We start from the raw sequence: 27,853 nt of genomic DNA, 5'->3' as shown, positions 1-27,853 counted from the left end.
CTGGCATACACAAAAAAGTATGCATCATATCCATGCTCATCTGAGCTAGTCTGTAAGTTTTGCCAACCTCTAACAGTAGCTTTGGGTGTCTGCAAGGCTCCAGGCCTCTGGAGTTTCTGTACCACTAGAACTGTCAACCTCCCAGGGAATGGGTGTCAGAGCAAGCTCCTCTTATTACTCAACTCCCACTTCGCACAATATTAAGCAGGGGCTCCTTGAGGAAGATTGATTTACCACATTAAACAAGTCCCAGTGTATTCCGTGAGGATGCCACAAGACAAACGGCTACTGCCTCAAGCCTCCAGCCCACCACCCTGCATTTCCATTACATTGCACCAGTCATGGTGAATGAGTTTCAGTGTAGTTCATTTTCTGCCTTACACGATGAACTTGTCAGCATTTGACCGATCTGCACTTGTGTGCTAGGAGTTCATTTGCAAGGCCACCTGGCCTCCCAGGTTTGCTGTCCTGCTTCCATTTCATGCTGTCTAATGAGCCAGGACCTGGCTCCTGTTGGTAGCGCTGAGCTGCCGGGGTCTAAAAGCTTGCATGTACATGACAGCGAGAGCTCATTCCCCCTCCAGGATCCTTCTTATTTCCCTGGTGGTCCTGGTGCTGGGGAGGGGGGCATCCTTCCTTACTGCCAGCCTTGCATAACTCAGCTGGGAGGAAGTATGCCAAGCCTCCACTCTCCCATTCAAAGATTCCATTCACCAATCTTGCTCCAGCCCATGCCATGACAGGCTTTTGCTGGGTTTATTAGAGTTGCAGCCTCACCACTCACACCAGTCTTCAAGCTGTCCTGGTCAAAAAAGATCCTCAGCCAGGTTCTCGAGGTCTCTAAGGCATTGTCCACAAGGCTAAGATGTGTATCACTGGAGCTGCCTGTGGCTCTTGATTGGCCTCCAGGCCCACACCCTCTCCATAGTGCTGAGCATCCTTGACTTAGCTCTGATGGCATCAACCTTGGCCTGACTGTCTGCAGTGACTCTCATTTTCCAGGGTCTGGAATTTCAGTGGCCATCAATGGTCTTCCCCCAACCTGGGCATGAGAGTTGGATGCCTTGGATCAAAACCAGCTTCTTCTCATTCTGAGATAACTTTTGTCACCCTTACCATCTTTTACAAATGAGGCCTTGAAAATAACCTAAGATCAAGACCTTTAATTTCTCTACTCCTTGTCTGTCAATGAAGAACAAAGATGATACCTACCTCCTATTCATCAGTAAGCATGTGTATATGGAAGCCTGGCAACAAAAGTTGGCTAATAACCTCATGCATTGCTCCTCACAATGATGCTGGACGAGGCTGACAGGTTACAGAGGTATGTGCTCTTAGTTTCGGGAGTCCTCAAAGGTTACAGCATTAGGGAGCTTGAGGAAAGTGTTTACCAGCTAGGTTCTGACAGGCAGAGCAAGAGAGGGTCTCTCAGAGCAAGAGAGGGTACAGGAACTGGGTGTGAAATATGCACAGGCAGGGGGCTGGGAAGGTGGCTCAGTGGTAGAGCACTTGCCTTGCATGCATGAGGCCCTGTGTTCAATTCCTCAGCACCACATAAGCAAAAAAAAAAAAAAAAAAAGCCGGAAGTGGCACTGTGGCTCAAGTGGCAGAGCTAGCATTGAGCGGAAGAGCTGAGGGACAGCACCCAGGCCCAGAGTTCAGGCCCCACAACCGGAACTCCCCCCAAAAAAGAAAGAAAAGAAATATACACAGGCATTCTGGGTGTAGCAGGAGGTGGGCTGTGAAGTCATACATGGGCTCTGGGGAGCAAGAGAGGCAGCCAGCACCTTGTCCTACCCGTGTATAGCTTCGAGCTCAGAGTCTCTGGGCAGCACAGATCTTCCCCATGAGACCTTGGTCTGATTCCTTAGAATTTTAAACCAAGGGGTAGGAATGTGGCTTTGTGGTAGAGTGCTTGCCTAGTATGCATGAAGCCCAGGGTTCAATTCTTCAGTATCACATTTTAAAAAAAAAAAGAAAGAAAGAAAAACTGGAAGTGGTGCTGTGGCTCAAGTGGTAGAGCAAAAGCTTTGAGCAAAAGAAGCTCAGGGACAGTGCCAGGCCCTGAGTTCAAGCCCCAGGTCTGGCAAAAAGAAAAGGAAAACAATTTTAAACCAAGTTCCAGGCATCCGTGGAGGCTGAGATCTAAGGATCATGATTCAAAGTCAGCCCAAGAAGGAAAATCTATGAGATTCTTATCTCTAGTTAGCCACCAAATCGCTGGAAATGGAGCTGTGGCTCAAGTAGTAGAGTCCCAGCCTTGAGCAAAAAAGCTTCAGGGGCTGGGAAGGTGACTCCGCGGTAGAGTGCTTGCCTTGCATGCATGAGGCCCTGGGTTCGATTGCTCAGCACCACATAAGCAGAAAAAAACGGAAATGGCTCTGTGGCACAAGTGGTAGAATGCTTGCCTTGAGCTGAAAAGCTGAGGGACAGTGCCCAGGCCCAGAGTTCAAGCACAGGACTGGCAAAAAAAAAAAAAAAGAAAGAAAGCTTCGGGACAGTTCCTTGGCCTGATTTCAAGCCCTAGGACTGGCACACACACGTAAGAATTTTAAACTAAAAATGTTAAACTTTGGTTTGTGTGGACTTTGAAGATAGGCTCTCTAGCTCCACTCCAGTGTATGATGGTGGAGAAAGAACATGGCTGTGATAGATAGGCTTCTGTCTGGAGGAGGGAGAGACATGGCAACTGCCGTTACCCATGAACAGCACCGCCAGAGAGACTTTGCAGGCCCCCTGGGCTCTGTGGGGGAAGCAGTGGGCTGGCCTGACCTCTCTTTCTGGGACAAACTCCCCAAGTCCTGTCCCCAGTGAGGATGTGCCTGACTCCCTCCTGTGTTCCCAGGAGGATGCCTTCTGGCTGTGGAGCAGGGGGAGGGTGGGAGATAGCTGTGGAAGCCCCTTCCTGTAGGAACCAGGAAGTCTTCAGAGGTTTAAGAAGAGAAGCAGGCTGCAGGCTAGGTGTGGGGCTCACAGGGCATGATCTCTTGCTTATCTACTGGGTTTTAGTCTCCTTATCCTGAAGAGTGTGCTCCATGGACCAGAAACAATTCCCGCCAGTTCCAGCGGCAGTCAGGCTCAGGATCAGGGTCAGTCACATCTTCTGCCTGCCAAGTGGGTGTGCTGTGTGGGTCAGTGTGGTGTGAAATGGGCCAATTCAAACACTTTAACAATGAACCTATATATTTGAAACTCATAGTTGAGGACTGAAAGTGTGAAGGTGTGGCTCAGGAGGTGTTGTTGGACCAGGAGGTTATAGACCTCCCTGCTGTGGGTGGGTCAAGGGTCCCAGCCATCTCCTTTATCCTGAAAGCAGGATCAATGGCCACATACTAGGGGTGGAGCTGGGCTGTCATGGTGGGGCAGGATTCTGGAGGGGACTAGAGGTTCAGGAGCATCTAGGTGACTGCGCTTGTGGTCCCAAGGCAGGCCAGGCTGCTGCTCTGCAGTGCAGAGAGGCTCTATCAGGGCCCAGGCCTGGGGCAGGATAAGCTCTGAGGATTGCTCACCTGTCCTGCAGACTCCACCAATCGAGACTCACTGGACATGATCGAACGCTGCATCTGCCTGGTGTGCCTAGATGCTCCAAGCGGCGGGGATCTCAGTGACACCCACAGGGCACTGCAACTTCTCCATGGTGGAGGCTGCAGCAGGAACGGGGCAAACCGCTGGTACGACAAGTCCCTGCAGGTAAGTACGTATCACTCGCCATGGCCTTGCAAGACACGGCCATGTACAAAGCCAGCAGGTGTACTCCCTGCTCTTCTTAGGAGCAAGTATCTGAGTTCAACTGAATCTAACCATCCCACACTCAGCCTGTGCAGGAACATCTGGGCCAAATTGGATAATTCCCATTGTACACTGTAAGGTGGGGTCATTTCAGGGGTGGGAAAGCACCACAGTTCCAGCCAGCCATTTCTTAGCATGTACACCAGGAATCAGGTCTGTTGCATGAGAAGTCAGCATTTCTGAAGGTGCACTACGTGGTCGGGCCATTTCAACACACTGTCCTTAAATCCAGAGAAGTAAGGCAGCCCAAGCGTCTTGATAAAAGTAAATCAAATAATCCAAATTTTTACATTCACTTGAAATTAGTCCAGAAACATGATGACATCTACACTGGCCTAGAAAAAAATTACACAGATGGGAATGCAACTGAGGTCTGGCTATTTGTTCCCAGTCCTCCATCCTTCCCTAAACATGCTGATCCTGGATCTGATCTTGTTAATTTGTCTTATTTAGTTTTATACTAGTACTGGGGCTTGAATTGGTCCTGGGCACTATAGCTTAGCTTTTTTGCTCAAGGTTAGTGCTTCTACCACTTGAGCCACAGCATACTTCCAAGTTTTTGGTGGTTAACTGAAGATAAAAGTCACAGACTTTTTCCTGACTGGGCTGGCTTCAAACCACAATCATCAGATCTCAGCCTCTAGAGTAGCTAGGAATACAGATGACAGCTACCACCGCCTAATTTTTCCTTTCCTTTCCTTTCCTTTCCTTTCCTTTCCTTTCCTTTCCTTTCCTTTCCTTTCCTTTCCTTTCCTTTCCTTCCTTCCTTCCTTTCCTTCCTTCCTTCCTTCCTTCCTTCCTTCCTTCCTTCCTTCCTTCCTTCCTTCCTTCCTTCCTTCCTTCCTTCTTTCTTTCTTTCTTTCTTTCTTTCTTTCTTTCTTTCTTTTTCTTTCCTTCTTTCTTTCTTTCTTTCCTTCTTTCTTGTTGATCCTGGGGCTTGAATTAAGGGCCTGGACACTGTCCCTGAGTTTGTTCACTCAAGGCTAGATCTCTACCACTTTGAGCCACAGCACCATTTCTGGTTTTCTGGTGGTTAATTGGATAGAAGAGTCTCGTGGACTTTCCTTGCCCGGGCTGGCTTTGAACAGTGATCCTCAGATCTCAGCCTCCTGAGTTGCTAGGATTACAGGTGTGAGCCACCAGCACCCAGCTTTCTTGTTTACTTTTTTAAAGCCACCACACTCTCTCAGTGATAATAGGAGAGCTAGCAAACCATCTCTCTACTTTGGCTTGCCATTAGTGCACCTTGGTGGGCATTTTCCTCTCTCCTTGTCTCTGCATTCAGCAGGTTGTCCTTTTTATTGGTTTGCAGATTGATTCTGTTATTTCTGATGAGCTCTCCCACTGCTCTGCCAACTACTTCACATCCACAGTGGTGCTAACGGCTTGTAATCTTTCCCAGAGCAGCTGCAAGACTGAAATGATGTAATAGATACACAGGACACAGAACATAGTAAGCTTAGGGAGAAGTTTTGTTTTGTTTTGTTTTTTTAGTCATGGGGCCTGAACTCTAGGCCTAGGCCCTGTCCCTCAGCTCTTCAGCTCAAGGCTAGCACTCTACCACTTGAGCCACAGCACCACTTCCAACCTTTTCTGCTTATATGGTGCTGAGGAATTGAACCCAGGGCCTCATGCATGCAAGGCAAGCAATCGACCACTGAACCACCTTCCCAGCCCTGGAAGAAGCTTTTAAAAGATACTGTTTTCCCTGTTTCTGAGTGACAAGGACAGACAGGCATTTGTGTGGAGGTAGGGCAGTCCGGGCCAGTCCAAGAGTGCCAAAAACCTGCAACCGAATTTGAGAACATAGTGGTCTGCGTGCAGAAAGGCGGAGATGCTGGAGGAAAGGAAGAAGCCAGGGATGTGTTCAGAGATGCTCTGTGGGAAGTTTGTTGATTCGTTTATTTGCCTACGTGTGTGTTTGTTGAGTGACAATATGATTCAACATCTGGCCCACCATTATAGAGATTGGGGAAAGATTGGAAGCAGGCAGTTCAAAATATGCACAGTGCAGCCCCTGGAACAGAGTCTGGCAGAGATCATGAGAGTTTTGTTTTCTCCTTTTCAGATGGAAGAACATAAGGAATATGGTGAGTTATAGGCAGCTTGACTTTCTGCCTAGTCTAAGAACCAAACCTTATAATTCATATTATTTTCTCCCAGTCTGTTTTTGCCCTGAGTATATTTCCAAGCCACCTAATATAAAATCATTTTTTAAAAAGCCAGGCACTGGTGGCTCCCACCTGTAATCCTAGCTACTCAGGTGGCTGAGATCTGAGGATCACAGTTTGAAGCCAGCCCAGGTAGTAAAATCCCCGGGATTCTTATCTCCAATTAACCAGCAAAAAGCCAGAAATGAAGCTGTGGCTCAAGTGGTACTAGTGCTAGCTAACCTTGAGGGGAAAAAAAAAAAAAGAAAAAAGCTCAGAGACAGCACCCAGGCCCTAAGTTCAAGTCCCAGGACTGGCACAAAAAGAAAGAAAAGAAAGTTGTAAGAAATCTTCACAGTGTCTGCCAATCCTTCAGATACTTTCTCTAATCCTCAGCTCTGAGTCTGAGCTCCGCTTTGCTGGTCTCCTTTCACACAATAGCAGCCTGAAGTCCAGGAAGTCAGGAGGTCAGGAGATATTCTCCTGGTTGCTGGAAACACAGCTGAACTGGAGCCCAGCAGCCATTTATGAAGGTCCCTTGTATACCCTTTCTGTCCAAGGACTTCGTAGGCCTTTTCCCCTGGCAATCTTTTGTTATCCAAATCAAGTCATTGTCTTTCATTCAATCATTCAACAGAGTTATCCAGTGTCTGCTCATATGTGGAATGTGGACACTAGTCTAGATCCTGAGAATGAAATCAACAGTGGCCAAAATAAACAGAGTATGTCAAGCAAATGACTTCAGAAAGCAGTGTAGACTGGTGTGTGTGCAGTGAGGGGACTGGGGCTAAGTGGAATGGCAGGCATGTGCTCAGCCTGTGCTGTGTGAGTTCCCAGGGAGCCTCTGGCCTGTCTCATCTCTGGAACCTGGGTGCCCCTTTCACTGCCAGACCTTTGTGGGAGCTAGGACACCCAGAAAGAGCTGCCTTGAGCCTCATATTCTCAAGCCACTGTAGTCACGATAGCATTATTTTCAAGAACTAATGTGACTTTGTGTTCTTAGAGGGGAGGTACCTGAGAGGCCAGGGAGGCCTGATCTGAGGCCGAGGAGCTTCAGGCTCAGGTCAGCTGTCCTTGATCCTTCCTGTTGCAGTTTGTGGTGGGCCAAGATGGCACCTGCGGCGTAGTGTGTGAGCACTCCCCATTTGATGGCATTGTCCTGGTACAGTGCACGGAACACCTGCTCAAGCACATGTAAGTCTGGGGAGGGGAGCGGGAGGACCGCCCAAGACTTAGAAAAGACTTAGACTGCGTGCCAAGCTTAGAAAAGGTGGAAGGCCACCTGGGGGAGGAGAAGGGCTGTGTCCATCTGGACTGTGGCTTAGTAAATGATAACTTTGGAAAGCAGCATGAATCCAACACCAACGGCTGCAGATAGAAGGTGCAGGCAGAAAGAGATTTAGGATCATTGGGGAAGAAGTGTGGCCAAGAAATTTCAGCAACATCTACTGCGCTCTGAAAGATCCCAGATCTTGTTGGTCATCCTAAGTCAGGACTGATGGTCCACCACAGAGAAAGTTGAATCTCTGGTTCTCTGGGGGGTTTTGTTGTCAGTTTTAGTAACTAGGGCTTGAACTCAACATCTCACACTCTCACTTAGCTTTTTGCACTCAAGGCTGGCACTCTACCAATTAGCCATGCCGCCACTTCTGCCTTTTCACGGTTAATTGGAGAAAAAGAGTCATGGATCTTTCAGCACAGGCTGGCTTTGAACTGCAATCCTCAGATCTCAGCCTCCTGAGTAGCTAGAATGACAAGCTGTGCCGTTAGTACCAACCTCTTCTCTGTCCTTCAGCACTCTGCATTCCCTTCTTCCTGTCCTGTTTATGCTCTTCTAGCATCTTCTTCCTGCTCAGTCTCTTTCACAAATCTCTTTGGGAGGTCCCTAAAACACAGCTCTTAAAGAGAACAGCACAGCTTGCTGCCACTTTCTCTCCCAGTCTTGTGTAAGTGTTGTTGGTGTATACTGTGACCTTACACCATGACAAATAAAATTAGGCAATGCCCTTTGGAACTAGATGGAACTTGGTTACTGCCATTTTTGATGTGAGTGCCTTAGTTTATTCATCTGCTCAGGGGTTAGGAGACAGCCCAGACCCCTCCAAAGCTTTAGGGCTGCACATAACAGCTATGATGTTTGTGGGATCCAGCAGAGAGACTACACAGTGGTACTTCAGGGGTCCAGGCCCCCAGGTGATCCCCTTTGTGCCTACAGGATGAAGAGCGACAAGAAGCTGGTCCGAGCCGACTCTGTCAGTGAGCTCCCCGCCCCCAGAAGGCTAAGGTGGAAGTGCTCCCCAGAAATTCAAGGCCACCTAGCCTCCTCAGCAGAAAAACTTCAACGGTGAGGAGAGATCCAGCTGTCCTACCAACCCCCCAAGCCTCCAACTGCCCAGGCATCATAGAAGTTTCCAAACACTTGGGCAGCTCTGCTCTCTTCTGGGCTCTGCCCACCCCACTATATGGAAATATAGTCAAACTAGAGGGGAGTTATAGCTCCCTGGCTGAAATATCTGTGATTTCCATAAAATGCAAACTTGGAGCTATTTTTTTTTCTGTAGGTTTCACCTGACTGAGCAGAGTCAAGGTTGGGAACCCTGCCCCTTTTCTCAGAGAGTCATAAACAACTGGTTTGAATAGGTCATTTAAATCCAAGCCATTTCAATTTGCTTGCATTGACTGCAACTTGACAAGCAGGCCTTTTTCCCAGAGAGAGGGGCTGGTTCAGGACCTAAGAGTGGGCCAGAGGGCTGGGAGGGAGGACTGAGGGGAGGGTGTAAAGGCTGAGAGCCCTTCTGGGTGGTCAGGAGCAAAGATAGCTGCAGTAGGAAATGTGCTTGTAATCAATCTGACCATGCCTATAAGCAGGAATACATTCATTCATTTACTCATTCATTCATCAGATGTGTGTGTATGGGAGACCTAGGGTAAAGCTCTGGGAATCACAGATAATCTGCCAAAAGGCCTGTCCTCTACACTTTAGAAAAGGAATTGGATCCCAGAGTAAAACATGTGTGAGACAAAATGTACAAAAACTAGAGGTACATGTAGAACTGAACGCCCAACAAGGAGGCTAAATTTTGCATGAACGTTGAGGAAGGACTGGCTTTTCACCAGTGGGCCCTGTTCAAGATGTTTAAGATGTAAGGAGATGGAGATGAGGCAGAAAAGCAGCACATCCAAGCCTGTACAGGTGCATTAAGATCCAAGCTGGTGTGTAAACCAGTGAGTGAGAAGAGTCCAGTGTCTTCATGTTACAGGCCCAGAGCCTGCCTTGCTACCAGGGAGGAGCCCCAGGAGGTGTGTCCTAGCTGGAGGTCCAGGGATGGAGGCTCCCCCTCCATCCTACTAGGAGTCCACTACACTAACTACTTGACTTTAGCAGGGGTGAGGGAATGGGATTTTGGTTTCTGTAAGGCCCCAGGAAAGTGGGCTTCCAGAGGAAGGAATAAGCAGACAGGTGGGTGAGTCCTGGGGAAGGGAGGATTTGCCCCTCTTGGGGACCTAAGTAGGTCCCACCTTCTTCCCAGCCCCCTCCTCCCCCCAGGGCAAGGAGGGGAGTAGATAGAGCTGTGCAGTCAGAGAAGCTCCTGGGAAGGAGGGCAGAGTAGTGGAGCTTTGCAGGCGGTTTCCAAGCATCTGTGGTGACGGAGCACGAACTATCCAAGAAGCCTATCAAAAGGCAGGACTAGCCATCACGGGCAGCTCAGCCTGTTATCCTAACTACTCAGGAGGCTGAGATCAGTGGATCATACCTTGAGGGCAGCCTGGGCAAGAAAGCCCATAAGACTCATAATTAACTACCAAAAAACCAAAAGAGAAGTTGTGGTTCAAGTGGTAGAGCACTAGCCTTGAGAAAAAAAGCTCAAAGACAGAACTCAGGAGGCCAAGTTCAAGCTCCAGGACTGGCACTGAAAAAGGGAAAGAAAGAAAGAAAGAAAGAAAGAAAGAAAGAAAGAAAGAAAGAAAGAAAGAAAGAAAGAAAGAAAGAAAGAAAGAAAGAAAGAAAGAGAAAGAGAGAAGGGAGGGAGGAAGGAAGGAAGGAAGGAAGGGAAGGAAGGAAGGAAGGAAGGAAGGAAGGAAGGAAGGAAGGAAGGAAGGAAGGAAGGAAGGAAGGAAAAGAAAAGAAAAGAAAGATCAGGACTAAGGGTTAAATTTCTGCAGGCTCTGGGCCCCTCACTTTCTCTAGGCCGGTAGCACCTGGCATGGCCCCAGAGAGCTAAGCTTATGTGAGGCAGGGGAATAACTCAGGGAGGAACAGGAAATGAACAAGGAGATCACAAGGGAAGGTATGAGTGAGGGTCAGGTCCTTGAGCTCACATGGGTTTGGGCAGAGATGATCCCTGCTGGTATTATTCAGGGGGCAGAAAGCCCAGATACCATATAAGAAGTGACTCAGGCTCAAGACTTTCAGTATACCTGGCTGCTGGTAGCTCACACTCATAATCCTAGCTACTCAGGAAGCTGAGATCTGAGGATCAAGGTTCAAAGCTATCCCAGGGAAGGAAGTCTGTGAGACCCTTATCTCCAACTAACCACCAGAAAACTAGAAGTGGAGCTGTGGCTCAAAGTGGTAGAGTATTAACCTTGAGCAAAAAGAGCTCAGGAACAGCAGCCCGGCCCCAAGTTCAAGCCCATGACTGACAAAAAAAAAAATCTCAGTATAAACACATGGTAGTTTCCGATGTCCCCAGCACCTGGAGTAGCCCACTGAGAACTAAGCTTATGTGCCTTACTCGGACAATGACAGAGACATGGGCATATCATGAGAGGCCCAGCAGGAGTTTTTGGATAAAATGAAGTTTTAAACGTAGGTAAAGATTCAGGTGAATAAACCATGACAAATGGCTCAGCTCCCAGGCCCTTGTGCCTCCTACAGTAAGGACAAGTCTTGGTGACAGGGACAGCAGACACTCCTTTTCTGATGAGTCACCTGGATGGCCAAATGAATATCCTCTTTCAGGCCTAGTTTGTGGGTAGCAGGCACCCAGGACTTTGCTTGTGGGTCAGGTTCGCCCTGGCCATGCAAATGTCTCCCATTGCCCATACATCTTCCTGCCATGACACTCTAGCCAGGCCCATCCTGACCCTCCAGAGCGGAACCATCCCCACTCGGCACAGCTCACTTTCTGCTCAGCGGAGCCCTGATCTGCTGCACCTTTTGCTAAATGCCCAAATGAAGGCATATCTCTGACACCCCTGTGTACTTCTGGGGGACAAAAAACCCTGTCCTCACCCTCTGGAGCAGCAGGACATGGACCAGGTTAAGAAACTTGGGTGGGATCTGCAGTGTGTGTAATGTAATCCAAGTATCTATTTTTTTCTTTTGCAGAATAGTAAAGAATCTAGACTTCACTGTTTATAAATTTGATGGCTATGGGAAAACATTCATAAAGATGCAGAAATGCAGCCCTGATGCCTTCATCCAGGTGGCCCTCCAGCTGGCCTTCTACAGGTGAGTAAAGGCAGGATGAACTTGTGTTCAGGTGAGCTGCCTGCCAAGGTACTTGAGATTCTAGTCTAGAAGAATTCTGGAGGAAGGTCTGGATTTCTAGGGGGGTGGGGAGGTCTCAGCGGACTAGGGATAACCTACCCAGGCTGCAGTGACTAGATGCCACTCCAATAGGATATGACTATACACCTACCCTCAGGAAGGAGAAGGAAGAAGGTTGTTAGTAGGGGAGCTGCCTAAGCCATGGGGGTCTGAAAATAAAAGAGAAGATCAGAGATAAGGAGAGCCAAGTGGCTCTTTATCCCATTTTATCCAGTCCATTTGAACTGGTATTACTAGCTCCCAACTAGTCTTCCCAACCTTGATCAGGACCAAGGTTGCCCAGTTAATACAGACATGATTTAGGCTCATCCTTGGTTCATCACTTTCCTTTCTCTCATCCCCATTCCCTATGTCAGTTGCCCTCCAAATGCCCCTCAACTAGGTCCTGTGTCCTCTTTCTACCACCACTAACCATTGCTTAGGCTCTCTTGCTTGACCAACATTACATGCTCTAGGGCTTTGTGCACCTGCTCCTTCCCCCATAATTCTGTCTGCAGGAAGCCTGAGCTTTTAAATATCCAAATCAGACTCTATCACTTAACATATGCAACTTTCCAGTGCCTCCCATCATGCTTTGGGTCATCCTACAAGCTCTTAGGCCTCCACAAGTCACTTCCAGCCTAGGCATTACTCATCAGATACTTGTCTAGACTGATTTATTTGAGCAGCTGTCCCAAGCTCCCTTGCTACCTAGTTCACAATCAAACCCCATAATCCCTCCAGAAACTCACCGAGTGCAAAGGAGACAAAACTTGCTATGTGACTGTCCCACCCCCCACTTCAGAGCTCTGACCTTGTCCTATCTTACAATCAACACCAAGGACTTGGTGGCTCTGGTGAGAAAGGAAGTGTGCCAGCCAGGCATGCAAAGCCAGGGATGGTCACCTGGTCCTAATGTACTGAGTGTTACTAGTGACCAGGAGGAGATGCTGGACACACCTCTGACTGGCCAAAATTGCACGGGTGGCCTCTTTCTGGCCAACCCTGTGAAGGAGGCCCAGCATGGCTGATGCCCTCAAGCCTGGCCATCCTAGAATGGTAGGCAGCATTGGGACCCCTTCATGCCTCAGCCAGAGATGATGGCTAAATTGGCTTAACTAAAACAGGATTCCTTCAAGGGTATGAGTGATAAATTGCTTGATTATCCTTTTCTGTGCTATTAATCCAACATTCACTGGGTCTCAAAAAGTTCTGGGCTTCCCAACCAATTGGAATTTTTATGTATGTGAACTTGAACTTGGGGTCTAGATGCTGTCTCTTAGTTTTGTTTTTGTTTTGTTTTTTTGCCCACGGCTGGCACTCTACCAGTTGAACCATAACTCCATTTCTAGCCCTTTTGGGAGATTGGAGATTAATTGGAATTTTATAAACTTTCCTGCCTGGGCTTGGCTCTAAATTATGATTCTCAGATCTCAGCTTCTTGAGTAGCTAGGATTACAGTCATGAGCCAGACACTGGCACTAGGCAGGAATTTTTTTAAGCAAAACTATCTCTTTATATCAGTGTATAAAATCAGTGTATGAACATGTACATGGCTCTTCATATTAGAAACACCCTTTCCCCTACCATTCATCTGGAAATTCTCCTCTAGAATGCCATTAATATTAAAATGAAATACTATATTGAATCAAGTCAGGATTATAAAATAAAGCCAAGGATATTTCTCTTTCAGCATTTATGATTCCCTGTGAATAAATTACCATCTGTCAAGAATCCTTTATCTCATACAGGCTCCACCGGAAACTAGTGCCCACCTATGAGAGTGCATCCATTCGCCGATTCCGGGAGGGGAGGGTGGACAACATCAGATCAGCCACTCCAGAGGCACTGGCTTTTGTAAGAGCCATGACTGACCACACGACATCCATGCCTGTAAGTCCTTCTGTGTCCTGATAGCCACAAGGAGACCAGAGAGACCACTGTGGGCTGACTAGCCTCTCAGCTCTTTGGCAAAAGCTTCCTTGTCTGTTTGCCACTGGGCAACTTCTTAGGTCCTTTGTGCTGACTTGCTCTGTCTACAGGCTTCTGAGAAGCTGCAGCTCCTGAAGGTTGCCATCCAAGCCCAGACTGAGTATACAGTCATGGTGAGTAACTGTGCTACTGCTATGTGAGCTCAGAGCCAGTGAGGGTGGGGTCCTTGGCACAAGCCCCTCATGACAGGTCAGCCACCAACAGTTCAATGACCCCCCCCAAGGCCACCTCCTGCTCAGAGATTCCATTTTCTTATTTTTAGAACATGTGTAACACACTGTTCTTTCTCTTTCCACAAGATTTCACAGGAATACAATGAGTGGTATTTGAAATAGGTTGACCTAACAGTCATGATAATAACCACACATGATATGGCTGATAAGAGAAGTCAGATGTGAGGAGATGGACTCTGGCTGGTAAATGGCTCCTTTGCACAGTTATATTTATCCCATCTAAGACTGATTGCCTCTTGTTTCCTGTATATTTACTTCTGCTACCTATGATCGGAAAGCTTTGCTAAAAATTAATAATGAAATCAAAATTATAAGAAGAATGATTCCCTAGTTTAAGGAAATAATTTATCCTGTGTGGCTACAAAGCCATTATTTGCAGACAAACTATGGAGAATAAGCATCTACTTGAGAGGTGATCAATGTGCTAAGTGTAAATCATTCTAAAACCGTATTTGAAGGAACATGTAATCTATGAAGAGGTTTGACCTAATTTCATCCTATGTGCTTGAAAGCAAATACAATGTATTTCTGGGTTTTAGAACAAGTCAATGGAGACTTTTCTTTAAATAAGTCCCTAATTGGACATTTATGATTGTTTGGTTTGGGGAAAATTAAGCCCAATGTTAGTCAGCTTGTTGTTGCTGTAACAAAATACCCGAGACAATAAATTTTCAAAAGAAAAGGTTCATTTTGGCTCAGAGGTTCAGAGGTTCGGCCCGTGTGCAGTGGGCCTCATGGTTTAGGACCTGTGGCAAGGCTGCCTGTCATGGCAGGCAGCCCGTGGTGGAACAAAACCATTCACCTTCATCAGGGAACAGAAAGAGGGAGGAGAGGAGGGATCCTGGAGCACCACAATCCTCTTTAAAGGCAATGCCCTCCTGATAGCCCCCACCTCTTAAGTTCCCTGTCTCCCAATAGTGTCAGCCCAGGATCCAAGCCTCTAATTCATATGCCTTTCAGGAAAATCCATCCCCAAACTGCAGCAAGGAATACCCTGCACTGTACTCAATGTGGTGCTAGGGAACCAAGACGGACATTCATAGCCCTGTCCCTAGGGGGTTCCGCATGCAGTTGGGGGCAGGTCTTTCAAAGTTAAGTCCCATCTCATATGAAGGGACCCTCAGAAATTAATAGAGAACATGGAGTTGGGAGTTCTTTTCTTTGCTTGGGAAAACCAAGAAGACTTCCTGGAGGAAGTGGTGCTCAAAATGAGACTTGAGATGAAAAGAAGGAAGGATAATCCAAGAAGGGAACGGCATTGTGAAGGCAAAGGATCCTGATTGCATAAGATATGTCTAAGAAAACCAGTAGCTCAGTATATGCATCCTACAAAGGGCAGGGGCTGGTGTTGGGTTTCTCCACCCAATGTAGGGTGAAAGGACTCTGGATCTGGTGTGGCTTTCCTCTGGGGCCAAGGTGGGAGACTGAAGAGGAAGACATGAGCTTCTAATTCAACATAGTGGGTTGAAATACAAAACTTGACTATCACTCACTCTGAAACTCCCAAGGCAATAGTGAAGGAATTTTTTTAAGCCATAAATACACTGAGGTAAATAAGAACAGGAAAGAAAATGACAGCAAAATGTTAGAGCTGGAAATTAGTACTGATAGAAACTGGCTTAGGATCAAAGAGACCCCAAAAGAGTGGAGGATGGGACTGAAAATAAGGGTGTCTTAGTCTGTTGGGGCATTATAACAGAATACCAGGGACTAGATAACATAAAGAGGAGAGATTCATTTGTCACCATTCTGGAGGCTAGAAATCTAATCAGAGGGAAAGCTGGTGGAGGTGCTGCTTGGTGCTTCCAAAATGGTGGCTTTCCCAGCATCGTGGATGAATGGCAGAGGGCAGGATGGCAATAAGCCGAGAGCTGTTCCCCCTCCTCTAAGGGCCTCCAGGAAGGAGCCCTCATGAACGAATTGCCTTGGGCTTTAAAACTTTACAAATGAAAATTCCATAAATAAGAACATAAATCTCAAAACATTTTCTGTCAATAAAATTAACTCTGAATGAAAATACAGCAGTAAAAATTCAACAGGTTTGGCTATGTTGTAGAGCAGGTGTGGCTACGTTGGTAGAGCACTTAGACAATGAGTAAAAGCCACCAGTACTGAGTTTGAGTCCCCATCTCAGACCTAAAACAAAAAGGAAAAAAAATTATGAGAAGGCAATCTCCTCTAAATACCAACAAAACAAAGATTAAAAAAAAAAAAAAAGGAAGGGCTGGGAAGGTGGCTCAGTGGTAGAGCGCTTGCCTTGCATGCCTGAGGCCCTGGGTTCGATTCCTCAGCACCACATAAGCAAAAAGAAAAAGGCCGGAAGTGACGCTGTGGCTCAAGTGGTAGAGCGCTAGCCTTGAGCTGAAGAGCTGAGGGACAGCGCCCAGGCCCAGAGTACAGGCCCCACGACTGGACCCCCCCCCCAAAAAAAAAGAAGCAGGGCACTGGTATAGGCTCATGCCTATACAGTAATCCTAGCTACTCAGAAGGCTGAGATCTGAAGACCTAAGTCTGAAGCCAGCCCTAGGCAGGAAAGTCCATGAGACTCCAACTCCAAAATAACCAGCAAAAAGCTAGGCTGGAGGCATGGCTCAAGTGCTAGAGCACCAGGGGAATGAGCAAGCCTAATGAATACAAAGCCCTGAGCTCTAATCCCATGACTGCCAAAAAAATTAAAAGATCAAGGAACCACAAAAAAATCAATAGGAAAATTTAGTCATAGTGTACTGTATAACTCAGCTATGAATATTTACATAATGATATTATATAAACACTACATGGTAGTCAAACAACAAAGTTAAAACAGAAGTGTGCTGAGAAGATGGGGAAGTGGAAGTGTGCTGGGAAGTAGAAGCCTTTTAAAAAGCTAAAGTTTTGTAAGGCACCAGTGGCTCACACCTACAATTCTAGCTACTCAGGAGGCTGAGATCTGAGGATCAGAGAAGCCAACCAAGGCAGGAAAGTTCGTGAAACTCTTATCTCAAAAAATGACTAAAAAAGCTGGAAGTGGAGCTGTGGCTCAAGTGGTAGAGGGCTAGCCTTGAGCAAAAGCAGCTCAGGCCCAAGCCCTGAGTTCAAGCTCTAGGACCAGGGGGGAAAAGCTGAAGCTTTTCCTCTTTAACAAAAAGATTATAGGCAAAACTGGGGAAAAAAAAATTCATGGTGTTCTAAGCAAGTATTTGGTAAATAACAAAAGAGGGGGCTGGGAAGGTGGCTCAGTGGTAGAGTGCTTGCCTTGCATGCATGAGGCCCTGGGTTCAAATCCTCAGCACCACATAAGCAGAAAAAACTGGAAGTGGCACTGTGGTTCAAGTGGTAGAGTGCTAGCCTTAAGCTGAAGAGCTGAAGGACAGCGCCCAGGCCCAGAGTTCAGGCCCATGACCAACAAAACAAAACAAAAAAAGAGATTAGAAGTTAGGCCATCAGTCTCAGCCAAGTGATGTAATCCTTTTGCTTATTTGGATTGTGAGACTATAAATATATATCAAGTTTACTGCAAATTTAAATTCATGAGAAATTTTGGAGAATATCCTCCAAAACATTTCCCTGGGATTCTGTTATGTTTTCCTAACAGTTGGGTTAGAGATGGGGGTGAGGGAGGAGAGAGGAAGGCAGTGAGTTGAGAAATCTGGAATCCTGCTAGCTTTGGAGCATAAGGAAGGGGAGAGAAGAAAGAAGATAGCTTCTTGATAGCTGGTCGTGAGGGTAAAAAGGCAATCCCAAGTCAGGACAAGATAGTCCAGCTCCCCTCTCCCGTGCTTCTTTGGCTCTTATCTCAGATTATGGTCATATGATGGTGATTTTCCCTACCACACCCCAGTCTTGGCTGTTCTGTTCTCCATTCTTGCCACAGCATCTAGCAGCATCAGGCATCTATTCACAGAACCTCAGGAGTTGCTGGAATACATGCAGAAAGGACTGAACCAGAGCCCCATTACTCATTACTACCCATGGCTCTCATCCAAACAACTCCTCATTCTCTCTCACCCATTACTGCTACTCTTCTTTCACCCCTCCAGCTGTGGTTGGTTCAGAGATGCTGAAACCATGAGTGAGCTAGCTGCTCTACCGAGCATCTGATTCTATGGACTTACACAAACCAGAGATTAAATAGAGGTAACTAAGAAAGGAAAGGTAACATCTACCATATGGTTGAGCTCTCATAGCCCTTCCTCTGTCCTGATAGGATGATAAGCTGTGGAATTGGGGTAAAGCATAGTGGTAGAATGGGTGGCTAGCATGCATGAGGCCCTGGGTTCAATTTCTGGCATAATAGATGAATAAATGAATGAAAATTAAAGCAAGCTGTGGTTTTGTAACTTGTCTTTTCAGACTGTAATTGGGTGCCTTCAGAGAAACTCATTGTCTGTACATATTTGATCTCAAGTAAACGAGACCAGCTGTCAGATCCTGAACGTGCCTTGTAAACCCAAAAAAAAAGGTCATTTGGAAGGGCGTTTTCCTCCTGTGTGGGGCTCTAACAGCTAAATGATGATCTTATATAACTTGGAATCCTCAGGAGTTACAATGACTGATGTTTACCTGAAGTTCATTGCCAGAGACCCGCATGGGCCCCTGAGTCTCCATCAGGCCTCAAAGTTGTTCCAAATACATAATCAAAAAAACAATATAAAACAGTAGACTACACACCCAGCCTCAAGTGGAAGAGATGCATTGTCTTGGCCCCACTTCCAGCATACAGCTGTCCCTGAGTTCCATCTACACTGAGATTCTGATTTTAAAAAAAGAAAGAGAAGAAAGAAAATAATAACTTTTCACCATTCAATTAGCTCTTTCCTCTTACAAATATCAGCTGAGCTTAGCACCAGTGACTCATACCATGAGGCGGAGATTTGCCAGCCCAAGCAGGAAAATCCCTGATACTCTTAGCTTAATTAACCAGCAAAAAGCCAAAAATGGAGCTGTGGCTCAAGTGGTAGAACACCACCTATCTTGAGAAAAAAGTTTGGGACAGCTCCCAGGCCCTGAGTTCATGCCTCACTGCCAGCACATGCACAACTTCTGTTTAGATGTCAGGTTCCTGACTTAAAATCAATCTAGTCGGGCTCTGGAGGCTCACTCTGTAATCCTAACTACTCAGGAGGCTGAAATCTGAGGATTGTGGTTCAAAGCTGGCCCAGGCAGGAAAGTCTGTGAAACTCTTTTTTTTTTTTGGGGGGGGGGTCCAGTTGTGGGGCCTGAACTCTGAGCCTGGGTGCTGTCCCTCAGCTCTTCAGCTCAAGGCTAGCGCTCTACCACTTGAGCCACAGCGCCACTTCCGGCTTTTTTCTTTTTGCTTATGTGGTGCTGAGGAATCGAACCCATGGCCTCAGGCATGCAAGGCAAGCGCTCTACCACTGAGCCAACTTCCCAGCCCCTGTGCCAACTTCCCAGCCCCTGTGAAACTCTTATCTCCAGTTAACCACCAGAAAATCAGAAGTAGAGCAGTGGTTCAAAGTGGTAGAACAGTAGCCTTGAGCAAAAAGAGCTCATGGACCGGCCCTGCGTTCAAACCCCATGACTGACAAAAAAACAAACTAGTCTTATGGCCCCCCCCACAAATGGCTAAGACTCAGGGATAGACCTGGGGCTCTCTAACTCTCTTCTCTCCTTGGTCTTTCTTGGGAAGCATTGGTTGTGGTGAGTCTGCCCCCTCATCATGCTTGATGGGGCACAGGAGTCCCTGGACCCAGACTCTCTCCCCATCTCAGACAGGCCAGTACTTGGGATGGCCAGGCCAGAGCCACTCTCTCCCTCTAAACCCTGAGGGTTTAGATGCATAGTGGAGGCTCGGACACATTGACTATTAACTTAAGCAAGCATGAAGTTCAACCCAACCTGCTCTCGACTCCTCCTTTGCATGTACACATGAGAGCCCAAGCAGCAGAGGCTATGGGGTGGATAGCCTGTCGGCAGCCCTTGCTGGGTCAGCAGGACTGTGGGAGTCACCATTAGTACTGTGGAGAGAGGAGGGAGTTCATGGCTCATCACCTGCTCTTCGTTTCTGATTCTCAGGCCATCACAGGAATGGCCATCGACAACCATCTGTTAGCTCTGAGGGAGCTGGCTCAGGAGCTGTGGAAGGAGCTGCCTGAGATGTTCACAGATGAAACTTACCTGATGAGCAACCGATTCATCCTCTCCACCAGTCAGGTACAGCCCCTGCATGTAACCCTGGCCTTCCAAACCCAGATGTGTAACCAGTGAGCTTTTAGGTTGGTGATGAAAAGGATGGCTGGAATCAGCAAGTCCTAGCTCTGCCTCTGCCATTTTCTTTTTCTTTAAAAAAAAAAATTGTTGCCAGGTGCCAGTGGCTCATGCCTGTAATTCTAGCCACTCAGAAGGCTGGGATCTGAGGATTCAAAGCCAGCCTGTGCAAGAAAGTCCATGAGACTCTTATCTCCAGTTAATCCCCCGAAAGCTGGAAGTGAAGCTGTGCTAGTGTTGAGTAAAAAAGCTCAGAGACAGTACTTGGGCCCCAAGTTAAACCCCAAGAACAGCAGGAAAATATTCTATTTTAATTGGCACTTAATATTATATATACTTAAGAGGTACAGTATAATGTTGACAATATCTTTGTACAATGTGACAAGGTCAGATATGCTGATGACCTGTTATCTGACATTTATCATTTCCTTGGATTGGGAATATTCTACTAGCTATTTCGAACTATCTAAACAATTATTGTCCAATCTAGTTATTCTACTGTGCTACAGAACACTGGAAGTGATTCCTCCTATCCATCTGCAGCCCCATACCAACTAACTATCCTCTCTCCCTCCTCCCTCTCCATCTGGCTCTGTGTGTGTGTGTGTGTGTGTGTGTGTGTGTGTGTGTGTGTGTGTGTGTGTGTATGCCCATCCTGAGTATTGAAGTCAGGGGTTGGGCACTGTTTGCTCAAAGCCAGCACTCTGCCACTTGAGCCATAGCTCCACCACTTCCAGATTTTTGCTGGTTAATTGGAAATAAGAGTCTTCCCAGTCTTTCCTGTCTGGGCTGGCTTCTAACTTCAATCCTCAGGTCTCAGCCTCCTGAGTAGCTAGGATGACAGGTGTGAGCCACAGGGGCTCACCTTGGCTTTGCTTCTTATGATATATGACACCTTGGGAAGAATGATCTAACTCCTTAGAGCACTGGTTCCCATCTTCTTAATAAGAATGATCCCAGACTCCCTTTCAGCCAATGTGGAAACAGCATGGAGCACACCCATCCAGGGGTGCTAACCATTAAGCATCACTGCCTTCCACCTGCTACCTGAGAGGTTGTGACCCACGTGGACACCATAGACTCTGAAGGCCTAGATGGGAGCCAGAAGTAGCTCATGGGAATTATTACAAAGGTCAGGCCACCCACCAATGGCCGATTGGCTGCCAATGCCCATCTCCTGGTGCTACAGACAGGCCTGTGTGCTGTCTGTTTGAAGACCTTGGTCACAAAGACAAGATAGAATACATTTACAGGAGGTCAAAGTGGAGGGAGGAAATATCCCACAAGTCAAATTACTAGAACTTTTCCTCGTGAGTGGCTGATTGTGGGCAGAAAAGGGAACTGATAAAGTCGTGTTTGAGGATAAAAGCCCACTCAGTAATTTGATGTTTGTCATGATGGCAGTGAACTTGCAGACATGAATAAATGTGGACAGAACACAACAACATAAATCCTACAGGAAACCATCCATAGGCAAAAGAAGTGCTCTGGAATGGCTTGATGGCCTCTGGCTATTGCACGGCAAATTTATCTGACAATGCAATGGCTCTATTAGCAAGACTAATGGCTTTTTCTGCCCCATTAAAATGGCCAGGGCCACTTCTAAAGGCCTGAGAACACAGCACCAGAAACTTGTGGGTTTAAAACAAGCCCCATGCCCAGACCTATCCCCTAGGACTAGCTAATAAAATCACTTGGGGGGGAGGGGGGAGGTTCGGTGGTTGTTTTCTAACTGGAAAGTGGGATTTATAGCTTGAATGCCCACAGAAACACATTGTCTTGGTTTGTGATCCTACAAATGCTTAGCATTCTAAATTTAAAGTATCTTAGGTACATAACTAAAATTGCAATTGATAGGAACCTTTCAAACACCCCGTGCTGGGTAATTGTGCATGACCAGGCTTTGGGGAGAAAACTCAGACCAGCCAGGCAATGCTGACAGTAATTAAGAATCTGGGGGAAATCAACACAGAAGATGAGCCAGATTTCCTCCAGTTCATAAATTACTCCCTGTGGGAAGCCATCTAGCAGTCGGGTGCCACCAGGGTACCATTTAGTAAATTACCCTGATTGCCACAGTACCTCAAACGGCCCCTAGGTGAGGAAGAGAGTCAGCCCAAGCCCCGGCACCAGGACTCCTTGGGAACATCCAGAGCAGCAGGTAGAACAGACTGTCCTCTGGGGTGGGTTTGGGGCCCTCATTCTCTGAAACCATGCAGTTAGCTGGGTTTATTTTTCTGACTCTCACTGTGTCCATCCATGCTGAAGCAATTGGTTGGTTTGGTTCATTCAGCCAACCCCCCCTGGGCAGAAAGTAGTCAGAAAAACAAAGATCCTAGGATGTTAGAACTTTCTAGAAGGTTCACAGGTTGCATTTCAGAACCAGCTGCTTCTGACCTATGCTCTTCTCCAGGTACCCACAACCATGGAGATGTTTTGTTGCTATGGCCCTGTGGTTCCCAATGGGTACGGCGCCTGTTACAACCCCCAGCCGGAGAACATTCTCTTCTGTATCTCTAGCTTCCACAGCTGCAAGGAGACCTCTTCCACAGGGTTCGCAGAAGCAGTGGGAGCAAGCCTGATCGACATGCAAGACCTCTGCAGCGCTGCACAGCTGCATGATGGCAAGCCCCTGGTAACAAAGGAAAAAGCCACCAGGCCCAGCCAGGGCCCCCAATCTTGACTCCTGCCGTTAGGTGTCAACTCCCCAAGCCCAACCCTCTGCAACTACCGGTTGCTGTCACATCCCTGCTCCTGTTCCTGCCCTAGCTTATCAGCTTACTGGCCGCATAGGAAGGCATCACAAAGCTGGAGTGTCTGCAGAAAGGGTCCCTCAGTGCACATAGGAATTGTCTCTCCCTACCAAGTTCCTTTTAGCCCTTGCACAAGTCAGACACAAAACCAGCCTGGTCTGGATTGGGGTGGCCTGAGTGGACCAGGGCCCGTGGTAAGGACTTTTCTCTGTAGTCCTTTGAGTGTGAGGTTCATGTTTCCTTCCCCAGAAGGACCTAGAATGTCCAGATGATGTTTCTGCTCAAGGAAAGAATGAGTCACCCCCACTGTGTGCCCAGATGAATGAGTCCAGATGAATCACAAAGCACAGGCCAGCTCTACACCATTACCTCTTATCTTTTGGGAAGAGCAGGGACTTGTTTTCTGATTCAAAGCCCTGGTCATGGCATTCTGGGGTCTCCAACGAACCCTGCAGACCTGTGTATCCTCCTTCTGTATACTCACCAACACCCCTCTCACACACACACACACTGACACAACCGCCATGCACACACCTTCCACACATGCCATGCACCCACAACAAACACATGACACACTCCTCCCAACACACACACACACACACACACACACACACACACACACACACACACACACACACACACACACACAGAGCCCTGGTTCATTTAAAATATACTGACCTGTGTCCCACACACCATTCATGTTTCATCTTTTATCTCTCAACTGCCTTCCTTAAAGTTTGGACCATCATAGTTAGATATCCAGAAAGAAAAACACAACACTCTGTGTCTGCCCCAAAGTCTTTGCACCTCTCTGAACTCCAGGTGGTATCAGGGGTAGTCAGAATGAATGAACCTCATAGCCTGAGCAAGTACCTTTGACTGAGTGGTGGGAGGACTTTTACTCTCCTTGGTGCCGTCACTTGCACTTTTCTGATTCTTTGCTACCCCATTTCCCACTAAATAGGACCTGTAGTCAATCTGTTCAGACAGGATGCAGCACAGAGCAGGTTGGTTTGAGCTTCTCCATTGCTACTGTTATTGATTATCTATCTCTTGCTTGTTTGTTCTCAAGAGAAAGATTTTTCAAGAAATCTACTGTGACATTAATTTCAGAAAATGATAGCAGCCCAGGCAGGATATCCTACCGCCTGGGTTACCCAGAGATTTGAGCCAAAACTTAGATGGAGAAGCCCCACAGTTAATCCTGACAGACTCCAGACAAGGTCAAGGGATTGTCTTTAGGGGCAGTGACCAAAGAGGAGTGAACCACAGTGAACCATAAGACCACCTCTGGCTTTTTGATGGTTAATTGGAGATGAGAAGAATGAAAGATGGAGACACTTTTTTTGTTTCTGTTTGTGCCAGTACAGATTTGAATTCAGGGCCTTGGCCTCTTGCCTGCCTTCTCCCACTTTTCCCACCTCAAGACTGGCACTCTATCACTTGAGCCACATCTCCATTTCTGGATATTTTTTCTGGTTAATTGAAAAGAAGGGTCACTGGAACGTGTTCATCCAGACGGTCTTCAAACCTTGATCCTCAAATCTCAGCTTCCTAAGTAGCTAAGATTGCAGGTGTGAGTCACTGGCGCCTAGCTTGGCACTTTTAATTTACAGATAATAATTTACATACTTCTGCGTTACAGTGGGGTGTTTGGGCACATTTCTATTGTGTTATAATCAAGGCAAGGTCAGTTGGCAGGTGATCACTGTCAAGAATTCATCATGTCTTTATAGTGAGAATGTTGACTATAGGCACCTCTCCTATTCATGGAACACCAGAACTCATTCCTTCTACTGACTAGCATTGTACCCATTGACAAGGTTCCCCATTTCCCCTTCCCCCACAAGCCCCTGGCAAATCTTATTCTAGCATCTACTAAGAATGGGATGACTCTGTGTGTGTGTGTGTGTGTGTGTGTGTGTGTATGTGTGTGTGTGTGTGTGTGTGTGTGTGTGTGTGTGTGTGTGTGTGTGTGTGCTGGTCCTAGGGCTTGAACTCAGAGCCTGGGCACTGTCCCTAGGCTTTTTTGCTCAAGGTTAATGCTCTACCACTTGAACCACAAAGACCACCTCTGGCTTTTTGATGGTTAATTGGAGATAAGAATCTCATGGATTTTCCTGCCCAGGCTGACTTCAAACTGCAACTCTCAGATCTCATATCTCAACTCTCAGATCTCTCCTGAGTAGCTAGGACTACAGGTATCAGTGCTCAGCCTGGGATGACTTTTTAATGGAAGGCTAAGTGAACAGAGGAGGCATGTGGCTGCTTTGCCAACCCCAACCCCACCCTTGCAGGGCTTCTGGAAACATCCTGGCCTCAATCCCATGAGCTCTGCCTCATCTTGGGCACTCCACACTGATCCAGACACCCTGCAACTGTCCTTCCTTTGGGTTCTTGTGTAAGCTTTCCTCGCTTTGACTTGGGTTCCTGCATGTGGGCAGGCATGTAGCTTTGCTCAGCTCCCAGAAAACATGGAGACAGGGAAGTCCTTGGGCCCCTGGCTTTTGATGGAAGACCTTGATGGCATGATGACAAAGACTTGGGCCTTTCAATGTGCAAACTTAAATCATGGAGCTCAGGATCTTTTTGAAGTTCACAGTCAATTCCCCCCACCAGGAGTTGTAGCCTGAAGATCCCAGGGATGTCTGGGACCCCCAGACTCCTATTCTAAATTGGCCCAAGACCAGTTGTCTGACCTTTTTCAGTGTAGACCTGAGTTCTCTAATGATTTTCTACATTGATTTCTGGGCAGGCAATGTCCTGATTTGAAGTCACCTAGTTTGCCTAAGTAATTGGCTGCCTAAAGACTCAGTTTCCCCACTGCCAGATGAGGACAGCTTTTGCCAGGCTGGGTAAAGCACTTGGTATAGGAACAGGACACAGCGCTTGCCTTGGGGATGCCATTCCCGGCAGGCATTGTTTGAGAGGTTTTCTTTTCTATTTTTTTCTCTCTCTCTTTTTTAATGCCCATACTGGGGCTTGAATTGAGGGCCTGAGCTTTTTCCACTCAAGGCTGACACTCTACCACTTGAGCCACACCTCCACTTCTGACTTTTTGATGGTTAACTGGAGATAAGAGTTTCAGATTTGTCTATCCAGGTTGTCTTTAAACCCCAGTCTTCAGATCTTAGCCTCCTGAGTAGCTAAGATTTCCAGGCATGAGCCACCAATGCATGCCCAGCTTCTCTGAGAGATTTGCATTTTAACTATTGACTTGTCTGAGAGAGCCAAGCTCATTCCTGTTGTTCTCTGAGCACAGGAAAAGGAAGCTCTCCCTTTTAATTCAGATATCAAGCCATGCACTATGAGGGCTTTGAGAATCCTAAGAGATATTTGGTTGGAGGGAATGTCTCTTTTCTCTGAGAAATGAGCTGGAAGCTGGTCTTCCCCCTCTAAGAAGAGATGGCTGCACCCCTATTTATGCAAAGGCAACACTGAGCCAAGGCCATGGGTTTTTCAGTGGGGACCCTGGGAAAGGAGACTAGTCCATGTGTCCCCAAAGAGATGCACAATGAGACAGTCACTTGGAGCAGTGATGCGTAATCAACGTGGCCACGTTATGACACTTCTAAGTTGCCAAAATGTATAAAGTTAATATTTGAGTTCTATTTTTATAAAATAGTTCTAGATTTATGGCAATCTGTACATGTGTATTTATAGCTTTTCCATTTTAATTTATAGTTTGTGCTTTAAAGAAATATATGTGTAACTAAAGAACAGTATATTGAGAGCATTCTATTCAAGTTATTTAATGACTGTAAATCTGCATTCAATAAAATAGAATGTCAAAAAAGATGGAGTTGGCTATCATTCCTTCCAATGGTGCTTTGAAATGTAGGGTTGTAAATACTCTGAGCGGTGTCAGAAGTCCATTGGCTTGGTCTAGGTTCTGCCAGCAGCAGTGGAGGATATCAAAAAGACACGGAGGAACCAAGGTTGGTAGTTCACATATGCAGTCTTAGCTGCTCACGACGCAGAGCCAGGCGGATCGCGTGAGCTCTGTTCCAAAGCCAGTGGGCAACACAGCAAGACTGTCTAAAAAGACAATGAAATGAAAACAAAAGATACAGGAGCCAGAAGAGAAAAGAGAGGTAGAAAGTAAATCTCGCTTGGTGTAGAGAAAGGGAAAGAGTACAAAGGGTTTCTCATCAGGTTAGGTATGATCAGATGGGTTTCATCCCTTCCACCCACCCAACACCTGTAGGCAGCATGAAGTGGAGGTGAAACACCGAGCTCGGGGCCTAGATGCCTGGACAGTAAACCCCATGGCATCTTTGCTGTGGACTTAGGGGACGTCTCCTATGTCCTACCTGTAAAGTAGAGATGGATGTTGAGATCAACGCTGGGCTACGGGAGGGCAGATGAGGCAAGATGGCCATTTGCTTGAAAATGGAGGAAGTGATGGAAACATTTATTATTCTTTTTTGGGGGGGTCGGGTCGTGGGGCCTGAACTCTGGGCCTGGGCACTGTCCCTCAGCTCTTCAGCTCAAGGCTAGCGCTCTACCACTTGAGCCACAGCACCACTTCCGGCTTTTTTCTTATGTGGTGCTGAGGAATCGAACCCAGGGCCTCAAGCATGCAAGGCAAGTGCTCTACCACTGAGCCACCTTCCCAGCCCCAACATTTATTATTCTTGTTGCTCTCACACACACACACACACACACACACACACACACACACACACACACAGAGCGGGGGGGGGGGGCGCAGCAGATACCCTCTCTACTGGTGCAGCAATCAGATCATGCCAGAATGGAGATTCCAGAAAAGAGGTCTTGAGCTGCTGTGAAGAGGAGCTTCAACATCTGTCAGCACAGACGCAGACCCCCAGGGTGGCCATCCAGGGGCTACAGCCTCACAGCTGAGACCACCTGCCAGCCACAGAAGGTAGCTGAATTCCAGTCCCAAGTCAGGATGCCTAGAGGTGCCCCCCGCCTCTGGGAAAGGGACTAGAAAAAAAATCCTATCAACTAAGGGAGGAACAAGGAAATCTGCCATCTACTTAGGGCTATGGCTCAGGAAAAGAAAGATATTCATGAGAAATCAAAACTACAAACTTGTGCCATGCACTGATGAAAATTCTGAATTTGTGCAACCTCAATCTAAAGCCAGAACTCCAAGCCAATCATTTTAAGAGGCCAAACTGGCTTAAGTAAGGCTCAAAGGACTTCAGCAAAAATCCTCTGCAGAAC

At 47.0% G+C, this 27,853-nt stretch overlaps 1 protein-coding gene across 1 annotated transcript in view; it reads left to right on the top strand.

Moving 5' to 3' along the window:
* The window catches only part of Chat (choline O-acetyltransferase), a 51,723-nt gene extending 29,136 nt beyond the window's left edge, over positions 1 to 22,587 (top strand). Inside the window, exons 7-14 of the mRNA XM_070020417.1 lie at positions 3,521 to 3,690; positions 7,033 to 7,133; positions 8,155 to 8,283; positions 11,272 to 11,394; positions 13,224 to 13,365; positions 13,515 to 13,577; positions 19,713 to 19,850; positions 22,318 to 22,587. Coding sequence (XP_069876518.1) covers positions 3,521 to 3,690; positions 7,033 to 7,133; positions 8,155 to 8,283; positions 11,272 to 11,394; positions 13,224 to 13,365; positions 13,515 to 13,577; positions 19,713 to 19,850; positions 22,318 to 22,587 — 1,136 coding nt within the window. The remainder of the gene's footprint in view (positions 1 to 3,520; positions 3,691 to 7,032; positions 7,134 to 8,154; positions 8,284 to 11,271; positions 11,395 to 13,223; positions 13,366 to 13,514; positions 13,578 to 19,712; positions 19,851 to 22,317) is intronic.
* The last annotated feature ends 5,266 nt before the right edge of the window (positions 22,588 to 27,853 follow it).

Source organism: Dipodomys merriami, unplaced genomic scaffold (assembly GCF_024711535.1).
Source record: "Dipodomys merriami isolate MVZ:Mamm:240054 unplaced genomic scaffold, mDipMer1.0.p SCAF_14, whole genome shotgun sequence".
NCBI lineage: Eukaryota > Metazoa > Chordata > Mammalia > Rodentia > Heteromyidae > Dipodomys > Dipodomys merriami.
This window is presented reverse-complemented; position numbering and strand designations above follow the sequence as displayed.